At 41.2% G+C, this 21,916-nt stretch overlaps 2 protein-coding genes across 3 annotated transcripts; one reads left to right on the forward strand and one right to left on the reverse strand.

Annotated features, from left to right (window-relative positions):
* Positions 1-275: 275 nt before the first annotated feature.
* Positions 276-8,593, reverse strand: sgtb (small glutamine rich tetratricopeptide repeat co-chaperone beta). The gene is made up of 12 exons (XM_024382121.2): positions 8,458-8,593; positions 6,994-7,108; positions 6,660-6,763; positions 6,393-6,474; positions 6,100-6,199; positions 4,526-4,630; positions 4,040-4,178; positions 3,116-3,178; positions 2,238-2,275; positions 1,680-1,763; positions 1,274-1,394; positions 276-966 (listed from the first exon to the last, which is right to left on the reverse strand). Exons 2-11 carry the CDS (start codon positions 7,091-7,093, stop codon positions 1,283-1,285), a joined length of 927 nt encoding a protein of 308 aa, XP_024237889.1. The 5' UTR covers positions 7,094-7,108; positions 8,458-8,593; the 3' UTR covers positions 276-966; positions 1,274-1,282.
* Positions 8,594-19,290, forward strand: nln (neurolysin (metallopeptidase M3 family)). 2 transcript variants are annotated; one of them, XM_024382118.2, is made up of 13 exons: positions 8,594-8,721; positions 11,338-11,621; positions 11,912-12,060; positions 12,850-12,954; positions 13,148-13,250; positions 14,593-14,753; positions 15,149-15,284; positions 15,645-16,011; positions 16,212-16,413; positions 16,578-16,764; positions 18,481-18,609; positions 18,745-18,881; positions 18,971-19,290. In XM_024382118.2, the coding sequence occupies exons 1-13, from the start codon at positions 8,594-8,596 to the stop codon at positions 19,127-19,129; spliced, it is 2,247 nt and encodes a 748-aa protein (XP_024237886.1). In that variant the 3' UTR covers positions 19,130-19,290. The 2 variants fall into 2 exon arrangements, with proteins under 2 accessions (XP_024237886.1, XP_024237888.1); XM_024382120.2 differs by lacking the exon at positions 8,594-8,721 and adding an exon at positions 9,291-9,409.
* The last annotated feature ends 2,626 nt before the right edge of the window (positions 19,291-21,916 follow it).

The raw sequence follows: 21,916 nt of genomic DNA on the forward strand, positions 1-21,916 counted from the left end.
GAGTTGGACCGCAGAGTGAAGGAATAGCAGCCAACAAGTGCTCAACATATGTGGGAACTCCTTCTAGACTTTTGGAAAAGCATTCCAGATGAAGTTGGTTGAGAGAATGGCAAGAGTGTGCAAAGCTGTCATCAAGGCAAAGGGTGGCTACTTTGAGGAATCTAAAATGTAAAATAGATTTGTATTTGTTTAACAATGTTTTGGTTACTACATGATTCCATATGTGTTATTTCATAGTTTTGATGTCTTCACTACTTTTCTACAAGGTAGAAAATAGTAAAAATAAAGAAAAACCCTTGAATAAGTAGGTGTTTCCAAACTTTTGACTGGTACTGTAGAATAGGGAATCCTATCAGCTCTATTAATTTAATTTCTATCTAAATGTTTCACCTCACTGTATACACCCCTGCATTCTCCTACGTACAATTCTGTTGGATCAGTGAAATCAGTGCGGACCAGAGGATCAACAAAATATACCAAAGTATAGGAACACGAAAATGGTTTCCACATTGCTACTACAACACACTATAGAAAAACACAGAAATCCATTTGGAATGGAACATTATTGAGGAAGGATTAAATAGTTGCTGTGCACTGGGTTGGATATTTCGAATAATTAGTTGAGACTGTCTCTTGATTGGGTCTCGAACTGAATATTCTTTCTCCTGATTGGTGGGAATGTTTTTGAAACTAATTGGGTGTCTAGAATGTGGTTGATACTCTATTTCCTGTTTGAGTATCTACATAGAATGTGTTGGATACTCTCTCTTCTTATTAGGTATGTAGAAGGTGTAGACTGTTTCTCATCTCTCCCCTCCTCTCTGAAGATACAGTCCCAGTAAAGTGCCATCGTCCCCATCTCCGTCTGTCTCTTCATTCCAGCTCTGCCGGTGATGTGAGTTTAAGGAATGGGTGTAGAGATTGTAATCACGACATATGGTTGCCCTTCCTCTATTGAAATGTACACTGAAGGGAAGAAATATGCATGTTATTCAAACATCCTTTTCACCTTGTGTAACAACATTGTAATAACAGTTTGTCATTCATAACCAGATCCTGATCCATCTATTGCTGGTAAAACAAAAGCACACGTAGAATCAAATGTTAGGTCTCTGCTATTGATGTAACTGGACAGGTAAAAACAAATCCACCGCAATCTCCATGTTGCTTTTCACCATTCCATTAGAGCACATGAAGTGGAGGAAGCCTCTTTAGACTATGGAGATGCACCCTGTAAGAGTGAGCCCTAACCTCTGTGTTCTAGTACACAGACCTGTGTGGATCACGAGTGCTCCTCAGCGCTGCCACTGAAGGAACGGCTGCGGATGTGGTTCCTCAGCTGTTCGATCAGTTCTGGGTTCTGCTGCTGGATCTGCTGGGCAAACTGCTGACCACTGCAAACAGAGGCCAGCCAAACTGGCATTTAGGGTTTATCTGCTTTACATACTAGGTTAATGTAGTCCTTGTGTCAAGTAGATTATCATACAGATAGATGAAGCATGCTACTTTGAGTCCCTCACAATTCTGAGCAAAATAAATGTTGGACCAAAATGTAGCCTTTACTTTTAGGTAATCCTTGATCTGTCTGTTGCTTTTTAAAATGTGTAATTTGAGCCCTAAGGTCAGGAGCAGAGAGTTCCTGTGTATGTTACAGTCATGACCCTGTGGTGCTGACGTACGCTTCAATCAGGCTGGAGATGTCAGACAGTCCTCCCACTCCTGCTGCTGGACCCCCAACCGCATTGGACATCATCCCTGACATACTGCCCACAGAGAGAGCGAGGACGAGAGAGAACCCAAGAGTTATAAACGTGTCACACGCCATTTTAACAAAAACATCTGAGCATAATTAAACAGTAATTCCTCAATTCTGACTTAAAGCGATGATTACAGCATTATGAATTAGGGGGATGGAGGGTATTTTTGTAAACTAAAACATCTTGATGGGCTGTGTCTCAATAGTTTCAGTGGGGTGTCTTTCATCTATTTAATAATAACACTTTTGTGGGCACTTACATTTGTCCTATTTTCACACAAGTGTGTATTATGCATGTGTGAGCACATGTGCATGTGTGAATTGGAAATGTGTTTGTTGCATATACCACCTCTGAGACACCCTCAGAGAGTGGGGGTTATTTATCATAATCAGTGCAGATTAAGGAAAAGTTGAGGATGTAGCTTTACACTATTGAGCCACACAGCCCTGGGTATGCTGCTTAAACATGCAGAACACTCACAGCTGTTGCACTTGTTGGTTCTGCATCACACTGGCGGCCTGTGAACGTGCACAAAGCCAGCAGAAAATCACCATGTTGCCCATTTAAATGTGTGAAAAAGACAGTTAACAGTGTTAAAGAGGAACGAGATGCATTCTCTAGTAGCATGACTACTTAGCAGCACAACAATGTCATAGGTGTCTAGTAAAACTATTCAGGATTCAGCCCAGCTGCTTCCATGAAGGATCGGTATGCTTATAAAGACATGCACTCTGCCTGGCAGGCATTCCTACTGCCAACTGTTCTATCACCCAGTCATGATCAGCCCCTTAAAAGTCCCCAGGCCCCTTGACAATGGCATTGGTGGAAAACCAGGCCAACTGTGTCAGGCATGGGGTCAATTTTAGGAAGCATTCTTCACTAGTAACCGTATCACAAACACTCATAAAATAAGTATGAGGAACCAATGTCAAGGATTTGTCTAGGCAAGGGATGGCCTTGGCCCTGGAGGGACTACAATGTGCATCAAGCCTGGGTCAACTATAGTATTAGTTTTCTTTCAAATACTGCGGGTAAGCTTGATTTAGCTGGCCCACTGTGATGGAACCAATGGAATAGTCCTAAAGTGCATGTGTAACAGTATACATTTCATCCGTCCCTCGCCCCTACCTGGGCTCGAACCAGGGACCCTCTGCACACAGACAACAGTCACCCACGAAGCATCGTTACCCATCATGCCGCAAAAACTGTGGCCCGTGCAGAGCAAGGGGAACCACTACTTCAGGTCTCAGAGTGAGTGACTTCACCCGATTGCCCGCCTACCGTAAACTAAATCTATTTCCACCCAGGTATTCTGTGTGCAGTTGTTTATTCTAGCCCATCACTAATCTCAGTCGTACCATGCTGATGAAGGCAGGGTTGTTGATAAGGCTGGCCATGTCAAATCCCAGTCCCGTAGCCATCTGTAACAAGAAAACATTTAAAGGCTTCGTTAAGTTAAATCTGACAAGATAAATCTGTCCATATATATAATATAATTTTGTACCACTGCTCAAAGCAGGAATATTAAACGTGTCTGATATAGCTGTTGACAGTGTTGGGGAAGCTACTCTGAAAATATAGTTTAACAAGCTACTAATTACTTCACACTGGAAGAAGTTAAGCTACACTAAAGCTACCTAAATATAGTTTACTGAACTAAAGTTACTTTTAAATAGTAGTTCACTGCATCCATACTACTAAATCTGAAATGTTATAGACTACAAATTGCAAGAACAATTCACTCTGGAGTCAGATGTCAACAGAATGTGCAATTTAGCTTATGAAACACAAAAAATGTTGTTTCAAGTAATAATTAGGCATGTCTGATGCCAAAAAAAGAAGGAAATTATTGCCTACTTCACTCAACAACAAAAAAATCAAGAAAAAAGTCATGTGTAGTTCCAGTGGTTAGCTTACACTGCTCCATGGAAAAAAATAAATGAACTACTAAAAAACACTACCTAGAGTTAAATTTAGTTCAACTACCACCAAGCTAATGCTAAATGTAATTAAATTACTAGTTGAACTACGTGTAGTTCACTACTCCCCAACACTGGCTGTTGACACAACTGGGACATCTTGATACACTTGAATACCCGTGGGATATAAGATAAGTGTAATACATGAAGAATCCTTCTTAAAGTTTAGTTCAAATGTAAATAAAGTATATATACTTGGAGGTGTAGTGACCGTATTTGTAGGGGAGTAATGACACATTATTACATGCAGTGTTAATGTTAACAATGTGAAATTGAGTTAAAAACTTCAGCAGCACTACTTACAGGACTGGATGCCTCTTTTTGTTTCTGCTCAGCGATCTTCAGGTTGGATTTGTAGGTGTCATTCCCTGGATCTAAAACCAGAGCTTTCTTAAAGTAGGAGATGGCCTCTGGGTACTTATTCATAGCAGTCAATGCCAATCTATAGAAAAATGAAATAAGAGACATTGGAGCAGTGCAGTGAGTTTAACTCCTGAGCAAAATAATGACTATTTTCAAGCCATATTCTTGCTCTATCATCTCATACAAACCATACCAGTCAACAGATGCTATTGCACCTTAAACAGTCCCAAAAAGCAATGTCATATTCCTCACAAGATACATGACCACAATGGAAATAAGTCCCAGACTTTGTGTCTTATCTTGGTGATTTTACTCATGTACATGTATGCCTTTTTCAAGTTTTATGTATGCTTGTTTTTAAAATTGTCAAAATAATAAACTAAATTAAGACCAGACATTTCCACTCCTCTCCCATGTCTAACTCACCCCATTCTCCCATAGGCTTTACTGTAGCTAGGGTCGATCCCTATGGCCCTTTCACAGTCTCCCGTTGCCTCTGTGTAGTTCCCCAGTTTACTGTGTGCTGCAGCCCTGCATTGATGATAACAGCAACAGCCAGCCACACAACCAGACGCACTGGTTCATTTATTAGGACTCAGATCAATACGGCATGCAAAGGCTGCAGCAGCTTGGTGTTCCTATAGCCAGTAGTCTAGTTCACCACACCTACTGTATGTCTGACAAGAGGCATGCGAGGCTGTTGTGTGCCATGTCTTTCAGCTCAAACATACAGCAATTATGAGCGCATTGTGTATGCATGAAACAAGTCTATTGTAAGAGTTATACTCCAACTGTTCACAATAGTGACTCAGACATACAGACACTACCGTTCAAAAGTTTGGGGTCACTTAGAAATGTCCTTGTTTTTGAAAGAAAAGCAATTTTTTTTTGTCCATGAATATAGCATCAAATTGATCACAAATACAGTATAGACATTGTTAATGTTGTAAATTAAAATTGTAGCTGGAAACGGCTGTTTTTTTATGGAATATCTACATAGGCGTACAGAGGCCCATTATCAGCAATCATCACTCCTGTGTTCCAATGGCGCGTTGTGTTAGCTAATCCAAGTTTATCATTTTAAAAGGAAAATTGACCATTAGAAACCCTTTTGCAATTATGTTCGCACAACTGAAAAATTTTGTAATTATTAAAGAAGCAATAAAACTGGCCTTCTTTAGACTAGTTAAGTATTTGGAGCATCAGCATTTGTGGGTTCGATTACAGACTCAAAATGGCCAGAAACAAATGACTTTCTTTTGAAACTCGTCAGACTATTCTTGTTCTGAGAAATGAAGGCTATCCCAAGCAAGAAATTGCCAAGAAACTGAAGATCTCGTATAAGGCTGTGTACTACTCCCTTCACAGAACAGAGCAAACTGTCTTTAACCAGAATAGAAAGAGGAGTGGGAGGCCCCGGTGCACAACTGGAATAGCCTTCATTTCTCAAAACAAGAATAGACTGACAAGTTTCAGAAGAAAGTCATTTGTTTCTGGCCATTTTGAGCCTGTAATTGAACCCATAAATGCTGATGCTCCAGATACTCAACTAGTCTAAAGAAGACCAGTTGTATTGCTTCTTTAAGCAGACAACAGTTTTTAGCTGTGCTAACATAATTGCAAAAGGGTTTCCTAATGATCAATTAGCCTTTTAAAATGATAAACTTGGATTAGGTAACACAACGTGCCATTGGAACACAGGAGTGATGGTTGCTGAGAATGGGCCTCTGTACACCTATGTAGATATTCCATAAAAAATCTGCTGTTTCCAGCTACAATTGTAATTTACAACATTAACAATGTCTAAACTGTATTTCTGATCAATGTGATGTTATGTTAATGAACATTTTTTTTCTTTCTTTCAAAAACAAGGACATTTCTAAGTGACCCCAAACCTTTGAACGGTAGTGTATATAATATAGGTGTTACACATGTGTTCTGCATTTCTCATTTGAGTACAGTGTTAAATCTTGAACCATTTCAGAAGTGCTTGTGTGTACCTGTTACAGAAGTAGACAGCGTTTCGGAGGTCTAAATCGATGGCTTTTGTGTAACACTCCACCGCACAGCTGTAGTTCTCCTCTTTCATATGATTGTTCCCTGCGTATGAAATGGAGGTATCGCTTTTTGAGATAATGCCAGTCTGATGACCAGATCACGTCTACTGACAAATGTTACTACAAAATGACCAAACAATGTCACTATGGGAACAAACTGTAGTACACTTGAACTTATCCAATGTGTATTTATCAGAAGTCTACAATACATATTCAAAGTGTCATATTCAAAGTACCTTCATTCTTCAACTGTTCTGCCCTTTCTGTGTCTTCTGGTGATGGGGATGTCTCTGGTAGCACCAGGTTATTCTGGTCATTCTAATGAAATGCAGTCACATTTGTCAATCAAGTATAATACACACCTTTCCATTTGTAGTTTACTGCATTTGCGAGGTTACAACTGATTTGAGCATGATTGATTAACTGCACACAGACAGATGAATGTTGTAGTTTGGGTAAAAGAGTTTGAAACAAGGTAGTGAATCAGAGAGTAACCTTCCCACCTTGAGGAGAGAGTTGAGGAATATTTCAGTGAGAGGTTGTGGTGCTGCGAGATGACAGTCACTGGAGTTGATCTTGAAGGTTGTCTCCAAACATTGTATGGCGACTCCAATGGCAAAAACAGTGTTGCAATAGCATAATAGTAAACACTGAGTAGCTTCGATTCAATGGAACTGTTTATATTATGGTTATAGGTCCATAAGATAACATAGTGCATATGTTATTATAGTCCAAATGTGTTTACAAATCCTTGAATTGGAGAGAGCTGAATGCAGTATTTTATAAGCAGTTTTAGCAAAAACTTTGTGAACAGAGAGTGATCCCACACTGACCTACCTTCAAGGCTTTCCTGCTCATCGGAATTCAAAGCACCACAGTGTGTTTGATCTCGCAGGAACTGCACAATAGAGAATGCCAAGCGCTTCTCCACTGCCATTTTCACTTCAAACAACTGGGGATGAGAGGTTTAGAGATAAAGAGGAATAGAATATAACATTAAGTTTGGGGACACATAGAATAGAATAGTATAGGAAATGTAAGGGATACATACAATATAATAGAATAGAATACCACACAGTAAGAGGCTGCAGAGTTCATTCAAACTAAAAAAGTGTCATGAATGATTGTTTTATGACAGTTGAACAGTTCTATGGTTACTGGACTCCCTTACTTATGGTATCTCAAGTCACTGTAATGTGGTATGTTGGACCCAAGTTGTTAATACATGGCACCAAATATAGTATGTTACTGCCAGCAGAAAGATGCAAGTCTGTTTCCAAGACAACTCAAGGGAAAATTGTGTGTGTATGAGCCATTCTGTATAAGCAAAACACAGTTCAGTAATCATGAAACCCTCGGTATCATACACACATCACACACTTCATACATTTGATAACTCTTCACTTCACTGTAGATTTCCCAAAATAAGTTACTACTGTTACTTGCGGCTCGACATTCAACAGAATTAAGATTTTGATGTGATACACATTCCACGTATAAGTATTTGAATATCTATTTGTCTACTAATTCAATTTTTTGATTGTGAGATATTGTATTACCGTACACTACAGTAATAGAATTACTGCACTGCATAAACTTTTCAGGGGCAACATGTGCCATTATAAATGACACATAACCTACGCAACAAGGGGCACATAGGGGAGATGGACCCCATGCTTTCCCATATTATAAGATAGACATGGCTGTGAAATAAAATATGACAGTATACAATCAATGTATGGCAAAAAAACAACAACTTTGATTTCAATTAATTTTCTCTTGTGTGATCAATAGTTTTGCAACCATGCATAATAACCTCACAATGTTGACATTTGAAAAGTCTAAAATTCATAATCATGCTTGTTTGACATTTCAAGAACAGGCAACCTCTGTTCTGTTGACATAGTCCCTTCTAATAACAAAATATGTAGTGTTGACATGGGATGATGCCGTGTAGCTATATGATGTAATGCCGACTAGGGACATGAGATTTCTTCATGTCAACCTAATGCATCATCATCTAAAGTAAATAGCAGTCGTTGATGACAGACATATATTGATTATTTACATAGCGTGTCCAAATACATCATCATCCATGATGATCACCGACAGTGCGCCTCTCTACCCATAGTCTGCAGCCTATAATAATGACTGAGCATCGCTATAATGAAGCAGCCATTCACCGGAGAAAATAAAGGCAGGCTGATATCTCTTTTCTATCCTAAATACAGTACTGTAACATTGTAAATAACAACATTGCATTGATTCAAGGGATGTCATTCGACGCCCCCGCCCACCTACCTGAGATATTTTCCAGCAGTCCCCGCTATGGCGTCATGAGAACTTCTGTCAGATTGATCGCATCTCCGGCGCCTGCGCATTTCACAACGGAAGTGAACCGATTCATAATAGCACGACTGAAGCTCATTATAGTTCAATGCTGGAGCTGTCAAGTACAGCAGAGGTTGGAGGAGAGAGGGTTTGCGAATTGCACGCAAAAAAACTGCATGATCTAGCTGCTGGCATGTTTTTGATAAGAATTGTAGTGTGGCGAACTCCTTGCAGGTAGGCTACTGTCAAAGTCGTGCTCGTGTTTGTTAATTAATTCCACATTAATTATTGTTGTTGCTGTGTTACTAGTTGCCATAGCTAAGGGAGGTACTATAATTAACCAAAGGCATGAATCATGTGTGGCTTTTATAGGCATACCGTGCAAGCTATGAAACAAGATAACTATGAGCTCTCCAGGTCTTATAAAGATTTAATGTATGGAGAGTATAACATAATTTCGTTGTTGTTAAAGCTGAAGCCGTAAAACTACACCTTACAAGTCCAGTTACCATTTTGTTTTGAAAGGTTGGACATTGAGTATGTAATTTATGTACGCCAGTCCATTTTAAATTTTATGAGCGCATATCAAGTTTCGGTCTCATTGCTGTTGAGGTCATGCCAAATAATTCGCCTGGCTGGCTGGATGGACATCGTTAGCCAGGAAAAAAATGCACAGCATTTGTCTGTATTGGAGTTGTTGGGTGGTTCAAGTTCCGTGGCTTTGCCTATGACCTTTTAATAATGTATTGTTTGTTTACTTAATCGGTTTCGCAATGACTCAAGGGTATAGAAGCTATAGGCGCTTACACTTGATAGGATACATGTGCTTGATATTACAAAAACGGTGTTAGAACTACTGTGTAGTACATTGGCAATGTTACATTCTCTTAAACCCACAGAACAGCCCAGAGACAATCTAACAGTAAGTTCTCACACTGCACTGCAACATGATAGAGTTACAGCGTAGCTAAAACAGTTAATAACAGTATTTCATCATATATAGCTTTTATAACCTTGAGTCATTTGAGGTAAAAAGGAGAGACACCTTTTCTGTGTACTGTAACATTGGCTATGTCACATTGTCTATTCTTGGAATGATCACACACTGCAACAATCTATTGCTATCCCTTTCTGTCTGAAATGACTGCTACAGTAACCTATGGCAACTTAAGCTACATTTAATTCAGTTATGCTTTTATATATTTGTATTTTATTTTAACAGCCAATACAAAAGCACAACAAAGCCTTTTTATGACATAGCCTACAATAATCTCAAGGTTATCTAGGCCTGTAACCATTTTCACGAATATGTGTTGTGGGATCAGTTGTCAGTCATCTGGGTAAATGTATCCAAGTGGTAGTGACGATCGTGCGAAAGTCTTAAAGGCATTTAAATAAAAGCAAATAGCACCTGACATTAAGTATTTACGGACTATCGTCTAACCCAGTGGTCACTTTCTCAGTCAAAAAGCAAGCCAAGATCTACCGCTCAGATTTAAAAAAACAATGTAACATTAACCTAATAAAACAGTTCTGTAGGAATGAGGTTGGTTTAGTAGGCCTAATACATTATCACAGCATATTGGCTATATGCCTAGCCTGGCTTATTGTTCTTCTCAGACCAAAAATATATATCAAAACTCAAGCTTTGATTTTAAAATAGATCAGTTGGTGTAGCACTTGCAAGTTACAGCTGAGGGGGACGGGGGATGAGGTCAAATCATGACGTCAGTGATCTTCAGCTCGGAAAGTCGGAGCTCATAAAAAAAAATTCCAGTTGTCTTTAATGCACTGAAGTCGGAAGTAGAGGATTTCCGAATTCCCAGTGGTTTTGAACATGGCATTAGTCTCAGCGGAGGGACAGAAAGAGCAGCAGAGGGTCCGCCTCTCACGGTCCCTATTCTATCCTTCCTTTCCTCCGGTTAGACTGACCAGAGAGCGGACACCGTCTTCAACCAGATGGCGAAACTCGAGTCGCACATCATCTGCCTCATGCACAACTTCATGTTATTCCTAAAACCAGAGAAAGTGAAATATTCCTCGATATTAAAATATACATGACGAGCTGCTAATAATAATAAAAACGCAGGGTTTATCGATACACTTGTCTGCTCATTGATTGCAGCTACAGCGCGAGTGGACGTAGGGAGACGCGCATTTTATGTTTTGTTGCCAAAAACATTAATGGCCTCTTTAATGTTGAATAAAAACAGTTTTGACAGTGCTGAATAAAAAGATGTACTGACTCATAAAAACAGCAACTCTTTCCTTTATTCTTTGACAGTCTCTCTCTGGTCATGGTTTTACAAGTCATGAAATCTCAGGTAGGCTAGTATCAAACTTTGGTATCAAACTTTGACTCGATTTAGCCATAGATCTCCCGGTCCACCCGGTGGCCTGATTTGGTCTTTTCAGACAAATTAAATATTTCCAAATGGGAACACTTTGTCTCACCGGTGTACAGGGCTTCTGAATCAAGTGCATCTACGACCAACAGCGCAACACGAGAAAAAGGAGCGCAAGCCTTTGTCGTTGGCTTTTCTACAGAAATATTTGGTGATTGACTGTGAATGCCAGTCGCGATCGATCGGTTGGTGACTACTGTTTTAACCTAACGCAATCGTTGCTTAATATAGACTGGTGCCATTTAGTCTTAAGTATGGGTGTGTGTGAAGATTAGAGTTTAAGATAATTCTTTCCTTGTATTTCTTAGCATTCCAGTATGTTTCCTAGAATGTACAGTATTTCAAGTGAATTAAATCACCCTGAGGTTATATGAAATGTACAAAAAGTTGCGAATGTCATGCACATGATTTTGTCGTTTTTTTGTAATGATTTTATTTTCTCCAGAGTGTTTGGTTCTAAACCCGGTGTGAGAATGACCCTGCAGAATGGGCTGGTGTTACCTGCTGCCAAAAACTGTTCCCATGCAGTCGCAGTAGCTAGCACAGCAGACTACAACAACAGGAACACCCTGAGATGGGACCTGACCCCAGACCAGATCAAGAACATGACAGAGAGCCTGGTCCAGAGGATCAAACAGGTCTACGATGACATCGGATCTCTGGATGTAGAACAAGTGTCCATTAAAAACACCTTAAAAGCCCTGGCCAATGCCAAATTAGAATATGCAGGTAAGTTATTGTCTGATCTGGGCCACACTGATCTTAGTTGATTAAAAGGTCACACATGTGTTTTTAATGTTGAAACAGTTGAAACAGAAATGTTTTATGTGGAGATGTCTCTCGCTTCACATTTTATTATGCAGTAATTACACATTTTTAGACAACACTTCTGCTCCAGTTGTTTGAGCTCAAACCTCTTTTTGTTTCTTCCCTGGACCACTAATCTATAATGTATTTCTATAGTCTACCCTGGACCAGCTGAATATGCCACCTTTATCTTGCCTGCATTTGTACCCCAGCACAGCGCCATGTTTTGGATTTTCCCCAATACGTGTCTGCTTGTAAGGAGGTGCGCTCAGCGAGCACAGAAGCAGACAAGAAGCTGTCTGACTTTGATGTGGAGACAAGTATGAGGGAAGATGTGTTTCACAGAGTGATTGCCTTGCAGGTACAACTAACTAATTAACTACCTATTAACTAACTAATGTAGGTACAATATATACATACACATATGGCCCAAATCATTTATGACTAAGTATGGAGGGAGGCAAATAATATTTATTTCAAGGTCATTTTGAGGTGTTATGTAATTAAATTGTTGGCTTTGGCTAGTTGGTAGCGTAGCATACTGAGAGTTAATTCGTTCTAAATGTGCCCTCATTTGATACCATTGGTTCATATTTAGCCTACAGTAATTTGATCCCGATAACGGTCTGGCACCAGCTGATGCCAAGTGGCTTGATCCCGCTAAAAAACACTGTTAGTCCACTGACCATCATTTTCACATATCATAGATAGTGAACTGGTCAATCCACACATTGACACATTATTTCATAATCAATAAATCAATTGATTTGGATCAATAATCTGGAAGAGGTTTGTACTCCCAAAACACTGAGATGAGACAGTGTTCTCTCCAGACTATTTATTGCCCTTTGTAATGAAGTTGTATCCATGGCCACAGCTATTTCATTGAGAGACCAGATTAAGTCCTCACTGTCATTGGGGTCCTGGAAGCAGTCAAGGTACCGACAGACATGTGACGGTGGAGACCGCTCCAAGCCCTGCCAGGTGGAGGCCTGGCGGACTGACAGAACCACACAAACACACACACCACACACAGACAGACACATAAATCACACCATAGGTAATCAATGGGATATATGGGTAATATTAAATGTTCTGCCAACATGGCACAAGTGCATCCTCAGAGAGTGGTCTGATTTCTTTCTTGCAGGAGAAGCAGCTGGACAATCTAACGCCTGAGGCCAAGAGATTCTTAGACCGTCTTATCACATTAGGGAAGAGGAATGGATTGCACTTGTCGAAGGATATACAGGAGGTAATACAAACTTTGGCGTTTCATACACATAAGGGAAAGGATTCCTCAGTGGCGCTTAAGTGCTGAAAACAACATTACATTTGTTTGAAGATTTGATATGAGGCTGTTATGATTTGTAGCACTGAAAGTCAAACAGTCTATACTTTCGACATTGTAGAGTTCTCATAACAATGTGATAATTTCTTCTCTCTAGGAAGTCAAAAGATTGTCAAAACTCATCAATGAACTCTCAATCGACTTCAACCAAAATCTAAATGAGGAAAACACGTATCTAATATTCAGTGAAAATGAACTAAGTAAGCAGCACCAGCACTAAAAGAAATGAAATGACTATCTATGATTGTCCTTGACCCCTTTACTTTTTCCACATCTTATTATGATACAGCCTTATTCTAAAATGTATTAAATGAGTGGTTTTCCTCATCAATCTACACACAGCACCCCATAATGATGAAGCGAAAACACGTTTTTTGACATTTTTGCAAATGTATATATTATGAAACAGAAATGTACATTAGTATTGCATAAGTATTCAGTCCCTTTGCTATTAGACTGGAAATTGAGCTCAGGTGCATCCTGTTTCCATTGATCATCCTTGAGATGTTTCTACAACTTGATTGGAGTCCACCTTTGGCAAATTCAATTGATTGGACATGGTTTGGAAAGGCACACACCTGTCTGTATAAGGTCCCACAGTTGACAGTGCATGTCAGAGCAAAAACCAAGTCATGAGGTCAAAGGAATTGTCCGTAGAGCTCCGAGACAGGATTGTGTCGAGGCACAGATCTGGGGAAGGGTACCAAAACATTTCTGCAGCTTTGAAGGTCCCTAAGGACACAGTAGCCTCTATCATTATTAAATGGAAGAAGTTTGGAATCACCAAGACTCTTCCTAGAGCAGCAGGGACTGGGAGCCTAGTCAGGATCGAGGGAAAGATGACCGGAGCAAAGTACAGAGAGATACTTGATGAAAACCTGCCACAGGGCTCTTAGGACCTCAGACTGGGGCAAAGGTTCTCCTTCCATCAGGACAACGACCCTAAGCACACAGCCAAGACAATGCAGGAATGGCTTCGGGACAAGTCTCTGAATGTCCTTGAGTGGCCCAGCCAGAGCCCAGACTTGAACCCGATTTAAACATCTCTGGCGAGACCTAAAAATAGCTGTGCAGCAACGCTCTCCATCCAACCTGACAGCGCTTGAGAGGATCTGCAGGGAAAAATGGCAGAAACTCCCCAAATACAGGTGTGCGAAGCTTGTAGCGTCATACCGAAAAGACTCGAGGCTGTAATCGCTGTCAATGGTGCTTCAACAAAGTACTGAGTAAAGGGTTTGACAACTTATGTAAATGTAATATTTCTGTTTTAGATTTATTTTATAAATTTGCTAAAATTTCTAAAAACCTGTTTTTGCTTTGTAATTATGGGGTTTTGAGTTAAGATCAATGAGGGGGAAAAAACAGTTTAATCAATTTTAGAATAAGGCTGTAGCGTAACAAAATGTGGAAAGTCAAGGGGTCTGAAAACTTTCCGAAGGCACTGTGTATTCTTGTCGTAATATGTCCTTCATATATCCTTGATATATCATTTCCATGTTTCTTCGAATATTTGGGTGTTGACTCCTGCTTTTTACCTCAAAGGTGGCCTAGCGGATAGCTATCTGAATGGTTTGGAGAAGACTGAGGACAGGCGGTACAAGGTATCCTTGGCATACCCTCACTACTACCCTCTGATGAAGAGGTGCCACATGGCTGAGACCAGGAGGAAGATGGAGACTGCTTTCCATAGCAGATGTAAGGAGGTAAAACCACCTGCTCTTGGTCCACATGTATTTTTAAAGAGTTATACAAATCAAATGTGTAATGGATTAATGTATTGTTTTATTGTTTGTTTGGTTGGTTGGTTGATCAATTGATTGATTTTTATCAGCAATGTTGGTTTGCCACTTGGCATCAATAACACTGTTTGGAATTATAAGGGTGCCAAGGGGTGCAGTTCCTTCAGAAATCAAGGCACCCTAAAAAATGCAATATTATAATAAGTTTAGCCAACTTTTTCAGGGCATCCCCAAGACCAGTTTACTTATTCACAGAGTTCAGAGAGTTCTCATGAAAGTCAACATACAGTGTTTATGACCACGTGTGTCAGACTTCCTGAAAGTTCTCTATTTCCAGGTAAAAGATTGTCTTGTTGCAGGTCAACACAGTCATTCTGGAGAAGCTGATTGAGTTGAGGTCAAAGGTGGCACAGCTACTGGGTTTCAGTACCCACGCCAACTGTGTGCTTGAGATGAACATGGCCAAGAATACCAACAATGTGGCATGCTTTCTAGGTATGACCTCTTACTTGACTCAACAACTTGACCCCCCACTGTGTGTCAATATGGCAAAAACTCTTATTGCTCAACAATAACCTCAGAGATGGAAACGTATTATATAATTTTTCTGTATGCCTGACAAATGTCAATGTAGAACTTTATTACACAGTATTCAGATATGTAACAAACAGGTAATGCCTTACCAATAGTCAGATTCGAAAAATGTTGGTCAGTCAGCTGCCTCTGTTATTTAAATTGTGTGCTTCATTAACTTCTCTAGCACTGATAACAAAAGCACAAAAAACACTTTTTGAAATTGAGGTGAGGTGTCATTCACTCAATTTTGATATATTTTACATGTCCCCTACTTCACAGATGAGTTCTATGCTAAACTGAAGCCGGTGGGAATCAAGGAAAGGAAGTATATCCTGGCCCTGAAGAAGAGGGACTGTGCCATGCGGGGAAAGGCCTTCGATGGACAGATCAACGCCTGGGACCTACCCTACTACATGAACCAGGTGGAGCAGGTGAAGTTTGCTGTAGACAAGGACAAGCTGATTGAGTACTTCTCTCTGGAGGTGGTGACAGAGGGGTTGCTCAGTATCTACCAGGAACTGCTTGGCCTTAACTTTAAGCAGGTAACCAGCGCCCACGTGTGGCACGACAACGTCAGCCTCTACTCTGTACTGGACACGGCCACTGGGGAGGAGATCGGCCGGTTCTACTTGGACCTGCATCCCAGGTGAAAGGCCAGGGAAATATGAACATAAGTAGGACTGTGGGGTGCTATCGGGGCTATAGTTGTATACTCCTGGTAGGGATACAGGGTTAGTTGCTCTCGTTGAAGCTACCATAGCACACTATTGTGGCTAAATTTAAGGTTCAGAGTGTGATTCACACTGTGCTTGATGGTGAGTCATTTACCTTGTGTCCTCTCTCCAGAGAAGGGAAGTACGGTCATGCTGCCTGCTTTGGGCTCCAGCCGGGCTGCCTGGGGCCTGATGGGAAACGTATGCTGCCGGTTGCGGCCATGGTGGCCAACTTCACCAAGCCTACGAAAGGTTGGCCCTCTCTGCTGCAGCACCACGAGGTGGAGACCTTCTTCCATGAGTTTGGCCACGTCATGCACGAGCTCTGCTCTAGGGTAGGCTTTTCTGCTGGGGGGGTGATATTCAGTAGCATACCAGTAGCATATATTATGAAGTCAAGCACACATGGGGTGCACACAAAACGCTATCCTCGATTGAATTATCACCAGCATGGTCCTGAAGTGATACAGTGTATTATGATCTCCACGGCCCTCCCTAGACGACGTTCTCAGAGTTCAGTGGGACCCTGGTGGAGACAGACTTTGTGGAGGTGCCATCTCAGATGCTGGAGAACTGGGTATGGGAGAAGGAGCCCCTGAGGAGGATGTCTCGCCACTACAAAGACGGCAGCCCCATCCCCGACAACCTGCTCAACAAACTCATCGCCTCCAGAGTCGCCAACACAGGTCAGGGATCACACATACACTGTAATAAGGTAACTAAGAAGTGAGTAGTGTATTTATCCCATTCAATCTATCCTACTGGATATACATTGCATTCTGAAGGTATTCAGACCCCTTGACTTTTTTCACATTTTGTTACGTTACAGCCTTATTCAAACATGTTTTAAAACAAAATGTATTCCTTCATTAATTTACACACAATACCGTTGCTGCACAGTCCGAGCTCTGGCTGGGACACTCAGAGACTTGCCCCGAAGCCACTCCTGCGTTGTCTTGGCTGTGTGCTTAGGGTCATTGCCCTGTTGGAAGGTGAACCTTCGCCCCAGTCTGAGGTCCTGAGCACTCTGGAGAAGGTTTTCATCAAGGATCTCTGTACTTTGCTCCTTTCATCTTTCCCTTGATCCTGACTAGTCTCCCAGTCCCTGCCTCTGAAAAACATCTCCACAGCATAATGCTGCCACCACCATGCTTCACAGTAGGGATGGTGCCAGGTTTCCTCCAGATGTGACACTTGGCATTCAGGCCAAAGAGTTCAATCTTGGTTTTATCAGACCTGGGGTGGCAGGGTAGCCTAGTGGTTAGAGCGTTGGACTAGTGACTGGAAGGTTGCAAGTTCAAACCCCCGAGCTGACATGGTATAAATCTGTTGTTCTGCCCCTGAACAGGTAGTTAACCCATTGTTCCTAGGCTGTCATTGAAAATAAGAATTTGTTCTTAACTGACTTGCCTGGTTAAATAAAGGTCAAATTTAAAAATCTTGTTTATCATGGTCTGAGAGTTCCAAGAGGGCTTTCAATGTGCCTTTTACTGAGGAGTGGCTTCCGTCTAGCCACTCTACCATAAAGGCCTGATTGGTGGAGTGCTCCTTGGCCTGAATGCCAAGCGTCACATCTGGAGGAAACCTGGCACAATCCCTATGGTGAAGCATGGTGTTGGCAGCATTATGCTGTGGAAATGTCTTTCAGCGGCAGGAACTGGGAGACTATTCAGGATCAAGGGAAGATGAAAGGAGCAAAGTACAGAGAGATCCTTGATGAAAACCTGCTCCAGAGCACTCAGGAACTCAGACTGGGGCGATGTTTCACCTTCCAACAGGACAACGACCCTAAGCACACAGCCAAGAAAATGCAGGAGTGGCTTCGGGACAAGCCTCTGAATGTCCTTGAGTGGCCCAGCCAGAGCCTGGACTTGAACCCAATCGAACATCTCTTGAGAGACTTAAGAATAGCTGTGCAGCGACGCTCACCATCCAACCTGACAAAGCTTGAGAGGATCTGCAGAGACAAATGGGAGAGACTCACCAAATACAGGTGTTCCATGCTTGTAGCGTCATACCCAAGAAGACTCGAAGCTGTAATCGCTGCCAATGGTGCATCAACAAAGTACTGGGTAAAGGGACTGAATACTTATGTGAATGTGATATTTCAGTTTTTATTTTTTGTAAATTTGCAAAAATATCTAAAAACCTCTTTTTGCTTTGTCATTGTGGGGTATTGTGTGTAGATTGATGGGGGAAAAAACTATTTAATCAATTTTAGAACAAGGCTGTAATGTAACAAAATGTGGAAAAAGTCAAGGGGTCTGAGTACTTTCCAAATGGATAGCATCCATAGACTTTGGTAGCATTTCTGTTCCCTTCAAATCCAAAATATTTGTTAAAATACCATTAAAATAACTTGACATCCAATAGACTCCCACTCATGTGCCTGTCTTGTTCAGGTCTGATGAACCTGCGTCAGGTAGTGCTCAGTAAAGTGGACCAGTCTCTGCACACCAAGTCCCATGCCGACACTGCCGAGGTGTTCGCCAAGCACTGCCAAGACATCCTGGGGATCCCCGCTACTCCAGGTCTCACACCAGTGATAATATAATGGCATTTAATTAGAATATGAATGTACATTACAATTCAAATATTAAAACAATGTTCCTCCCGTAAGGATTTATTATTCTCAAAGAATACAACATGATTATTTTTTACTCCAGGTACAAATATGACAGCTAGTTTTAGTCACTTGGCTGGGGGCTACGATGGCCAGTACTATGGCTACCTGTGGAGCGAGGTCTATTCCATGGACCTCTTCTTCAGTCGTTTCAAAAAGGAGGGAATCATGAACCCCAAGGTGTGGCAAAATCAATCCACTCCCCAATCTACTTAAATTTAAGCCTTGAAGTTTGACTGACATGTTTTGTATGCCCATCTTATCATCAGGTGGGGAAGGAGTACAGGAGGGTGATTCTGGAGGCTGGTGGTTCTGTGGATGGAAGGGACATGCTGAAGACCTTCCTGGGTCGTGAACCTTGCCAGGATGCCTTCTTTCAATGCAAGGGATTGGCCAAAGCTGAGGGAACACTGAATGGTCGTCACTGACTCCCTCTCACTCCACATTAAAGGGATATTTTGGGATTTGGGCAAAGAGGCTCTTTATCTACTTCCTCAAAGTCAGATGAACTTGTGGATACCATTTTTATGTCCCAGTATGAAGGAAGTTGGAGGTAGTTTTGCGAGCCAATGCTAACTAGCGTTAGTACAATAACTGGAAGTCTATGGGTAGCTGTGCCACCAGAGATTCTGGGTTCGCGCCCAGTCTCTGTCGTAACCGGCCGCTACCGGGAGGTCCATGGGGCGACGCACAATTGGCCTAGCGTCGTCCGGGTTAGGGAGGGCTTGGCCGGTAGGGATATCCTTGTCTCATCGTGCACCAGTTACTCCTGTGGTGGGCCGGGCGCAGTGCGCGCTAACCAAGGTTGCCAGGTGCGCGGTCTTTCCTCCAACACATTGATGTGGCTGGCTTCTGGGTTGGATGCACACTGTGTTAAGAAGCAGTGCTGCTTGGTTGGGTTGTGTATCGGAGGACGCATGACTTTCAACCTTCGTCTCTCCCGAGCCCGTAAGGGAGTTGTAGCGATGAGACAAGATAGTAGCTACTAACAATTGGATACCATGAAATTGGGGAGAAAAAGGGGTAAAAAAAAAAAGAGATTACATCTGTTGTTTATGCTAGCAGATACCCATAGACTTCCAGTCATTGTGATAACGCTAGTTAGCAGTGGCTTGCGAAACTACCTCCAACTTCCTTCAAACTGACAATATGATGACAATATTTTTTGCTTTGTGTACAGTTTATATACATGCGCTAGCTGACTGACTTTTTCCAAATGTTGTTGTGTTACAGCCTGAATTTAAAATGGATTCAATTTTGATTTTATGGCACTGGCCTACACACAATACCCCATAATGTCAAAGTGGAATTCAGTTTTTCTATTAATTAAAAATTATGAAATGTCTTGATTCAATAAGTATTCAACCTCAATAAGTTCAAGAGTAAAAATGTGCTTAATAAGTAACAAAATAAGTTGCATGACTACCTCATCTCTGTACCCCACACCTTTAAGGTCCCTCAGTCGAGCAGTGCATTTCAAACACAGATTCAACCACAAAGACCAGGGAGGTTTTCCAATGCCTCAAAAAGAAGGGCACCTATTGGTAAAGGGGTAAAAATAAAAGCAGACATTGAATATCCCTTTGAGCATGGTGAAGTTATTAATTACACTTTGGATGGTGTAACTTTTTTTCCTGAATACAAAGTGTTATGTTTTGGGCAAATCCAATACAACATGTTACTGAGTACCACGCTCCATATTTTCAAGCATAGTGGTGGCTGAATGTTCTGGGTATGCTTATAATCGTTAATGACTGGGGAGTTTTTCAGGATAAAAAAGAAACAGAATGGAGCCAAACACTGGCAAAGCACTGGTAAAACCCTGTTCAGTCTGCTTTCCACCAGACACTGGGAGATGAATCATTTTTTACTTCAGTTTATTTTAGTAAATACTTTCTTAACACTTTTTCTTCTTAAAACCTCATTGTTAAGGGCTTGTAAGCAAGAATTTCACTATAAGGTCTACACCTGCTGTATTCGGCGCATGTCACAAATAACTTTTGATTTGTTTTAAGACACAAGGCCAAATCTACACTGGAGTTACTTACCAAGAAGACAGTGAATGTTCCTGATGAACCGTTTTGACTTAAATCTACTTGAATATATATGGCAAGACATGAAAATATTTGTCTAGCAATGATCAACAACCAATTTGACATTGCTTGACGAATTTTGAAAAGAATAATGGTCAAATGGTGCACAATCTAGGTGTGGAAATCTCTTAGGGACTTACCCAGAAAGACTCTCAACTGTAATCGTTGCCAACGGTGCTTCTACAAAATATTGAATACTTATGTAAATGAGAGATTTCGGTATTTCATATTCAATAAATATGAATACATTTCTAAAAACATGTTTTCACATTGTCATTATGGGGCCTTGTGTGTAGATGGGTAAATTTTTTATTTATTTAATCCATTTTCAATTCATGCTGTAACACAACAAAATGTGGAATAAATCAAGAGGTATCAATACCTTCTGAAGGCACTGTATCGGTTGTTATTGTATTGGAGTTGCCATGTTTCATTTTAGCTCCCGAGTGGTGTGCGGTCTAAGGCACTGCATCTCAGTGCTAGAGGCATCACTACAGTCCCTGGTTAGATCCCAGGCTGTATCACAACTGGCCGTGATTGGGAATCCCATAGAGCGGCACACAATTGTCCCAGTGTCGTCCGAGTTAGGGGAGGGTTTGGCCGGGTAGGCCGTCATTGTAAATAAGCATTTGTTCTTAACTGACTTCCCTAGTTAAATAAAGGTTCAATTAAAATTTAAAAAAGAATAATTCTGTTAATTGTTTGAGTGCCATACAAGATGGTGCCGAAAGAGATGGCAGCTTCAATTCAAGTCCTTAGGAAAATGTGTAGTATTTCGTTTTTTTAATGTATTATTTATTACATTGTTAGCCCAGAAAACCGTAAGTGTTATTAGAATGATTTGATATCAGAGAAACGTCAATTTACCAGCACAACCAGCACCATGACCAGGAATCCGACTTTCCCAAAGTGGATCCTTTGTGTGCACCTCCCAGGGCATTTGAACTGATTCCAGAGGCCGACCCAAAACAACACCGGAGGAGAGGGTACCGGAGCGGTCTTCTAGTGAGGCTTCGGATGCGAGCACACCACCCACCGCTCTCGTGTATATTACTCACTAATGTCCCGTCCCTAGTTAGCAAAAGTCAACGAAATCTTGCCAAGAGTTGCTTTCCAAAGAGA

This window comes from Oncorhynchus tshawytscha, linkage group LG20 (genome assembly GCF_018296145.1).
Source record: "Oncorhynchus tshawytscha isolate Ot180627B linkage group LG20, Otsh_v2.0, whole genome shotgun sequence".
NCBI classification, from domain to species: Eukaryota; Metazoa; Chordata; class Actinopteri; order Salmoniformes; family Salmonidae; genus Oncorhynchus; species Oncorhynchus tshawytscha.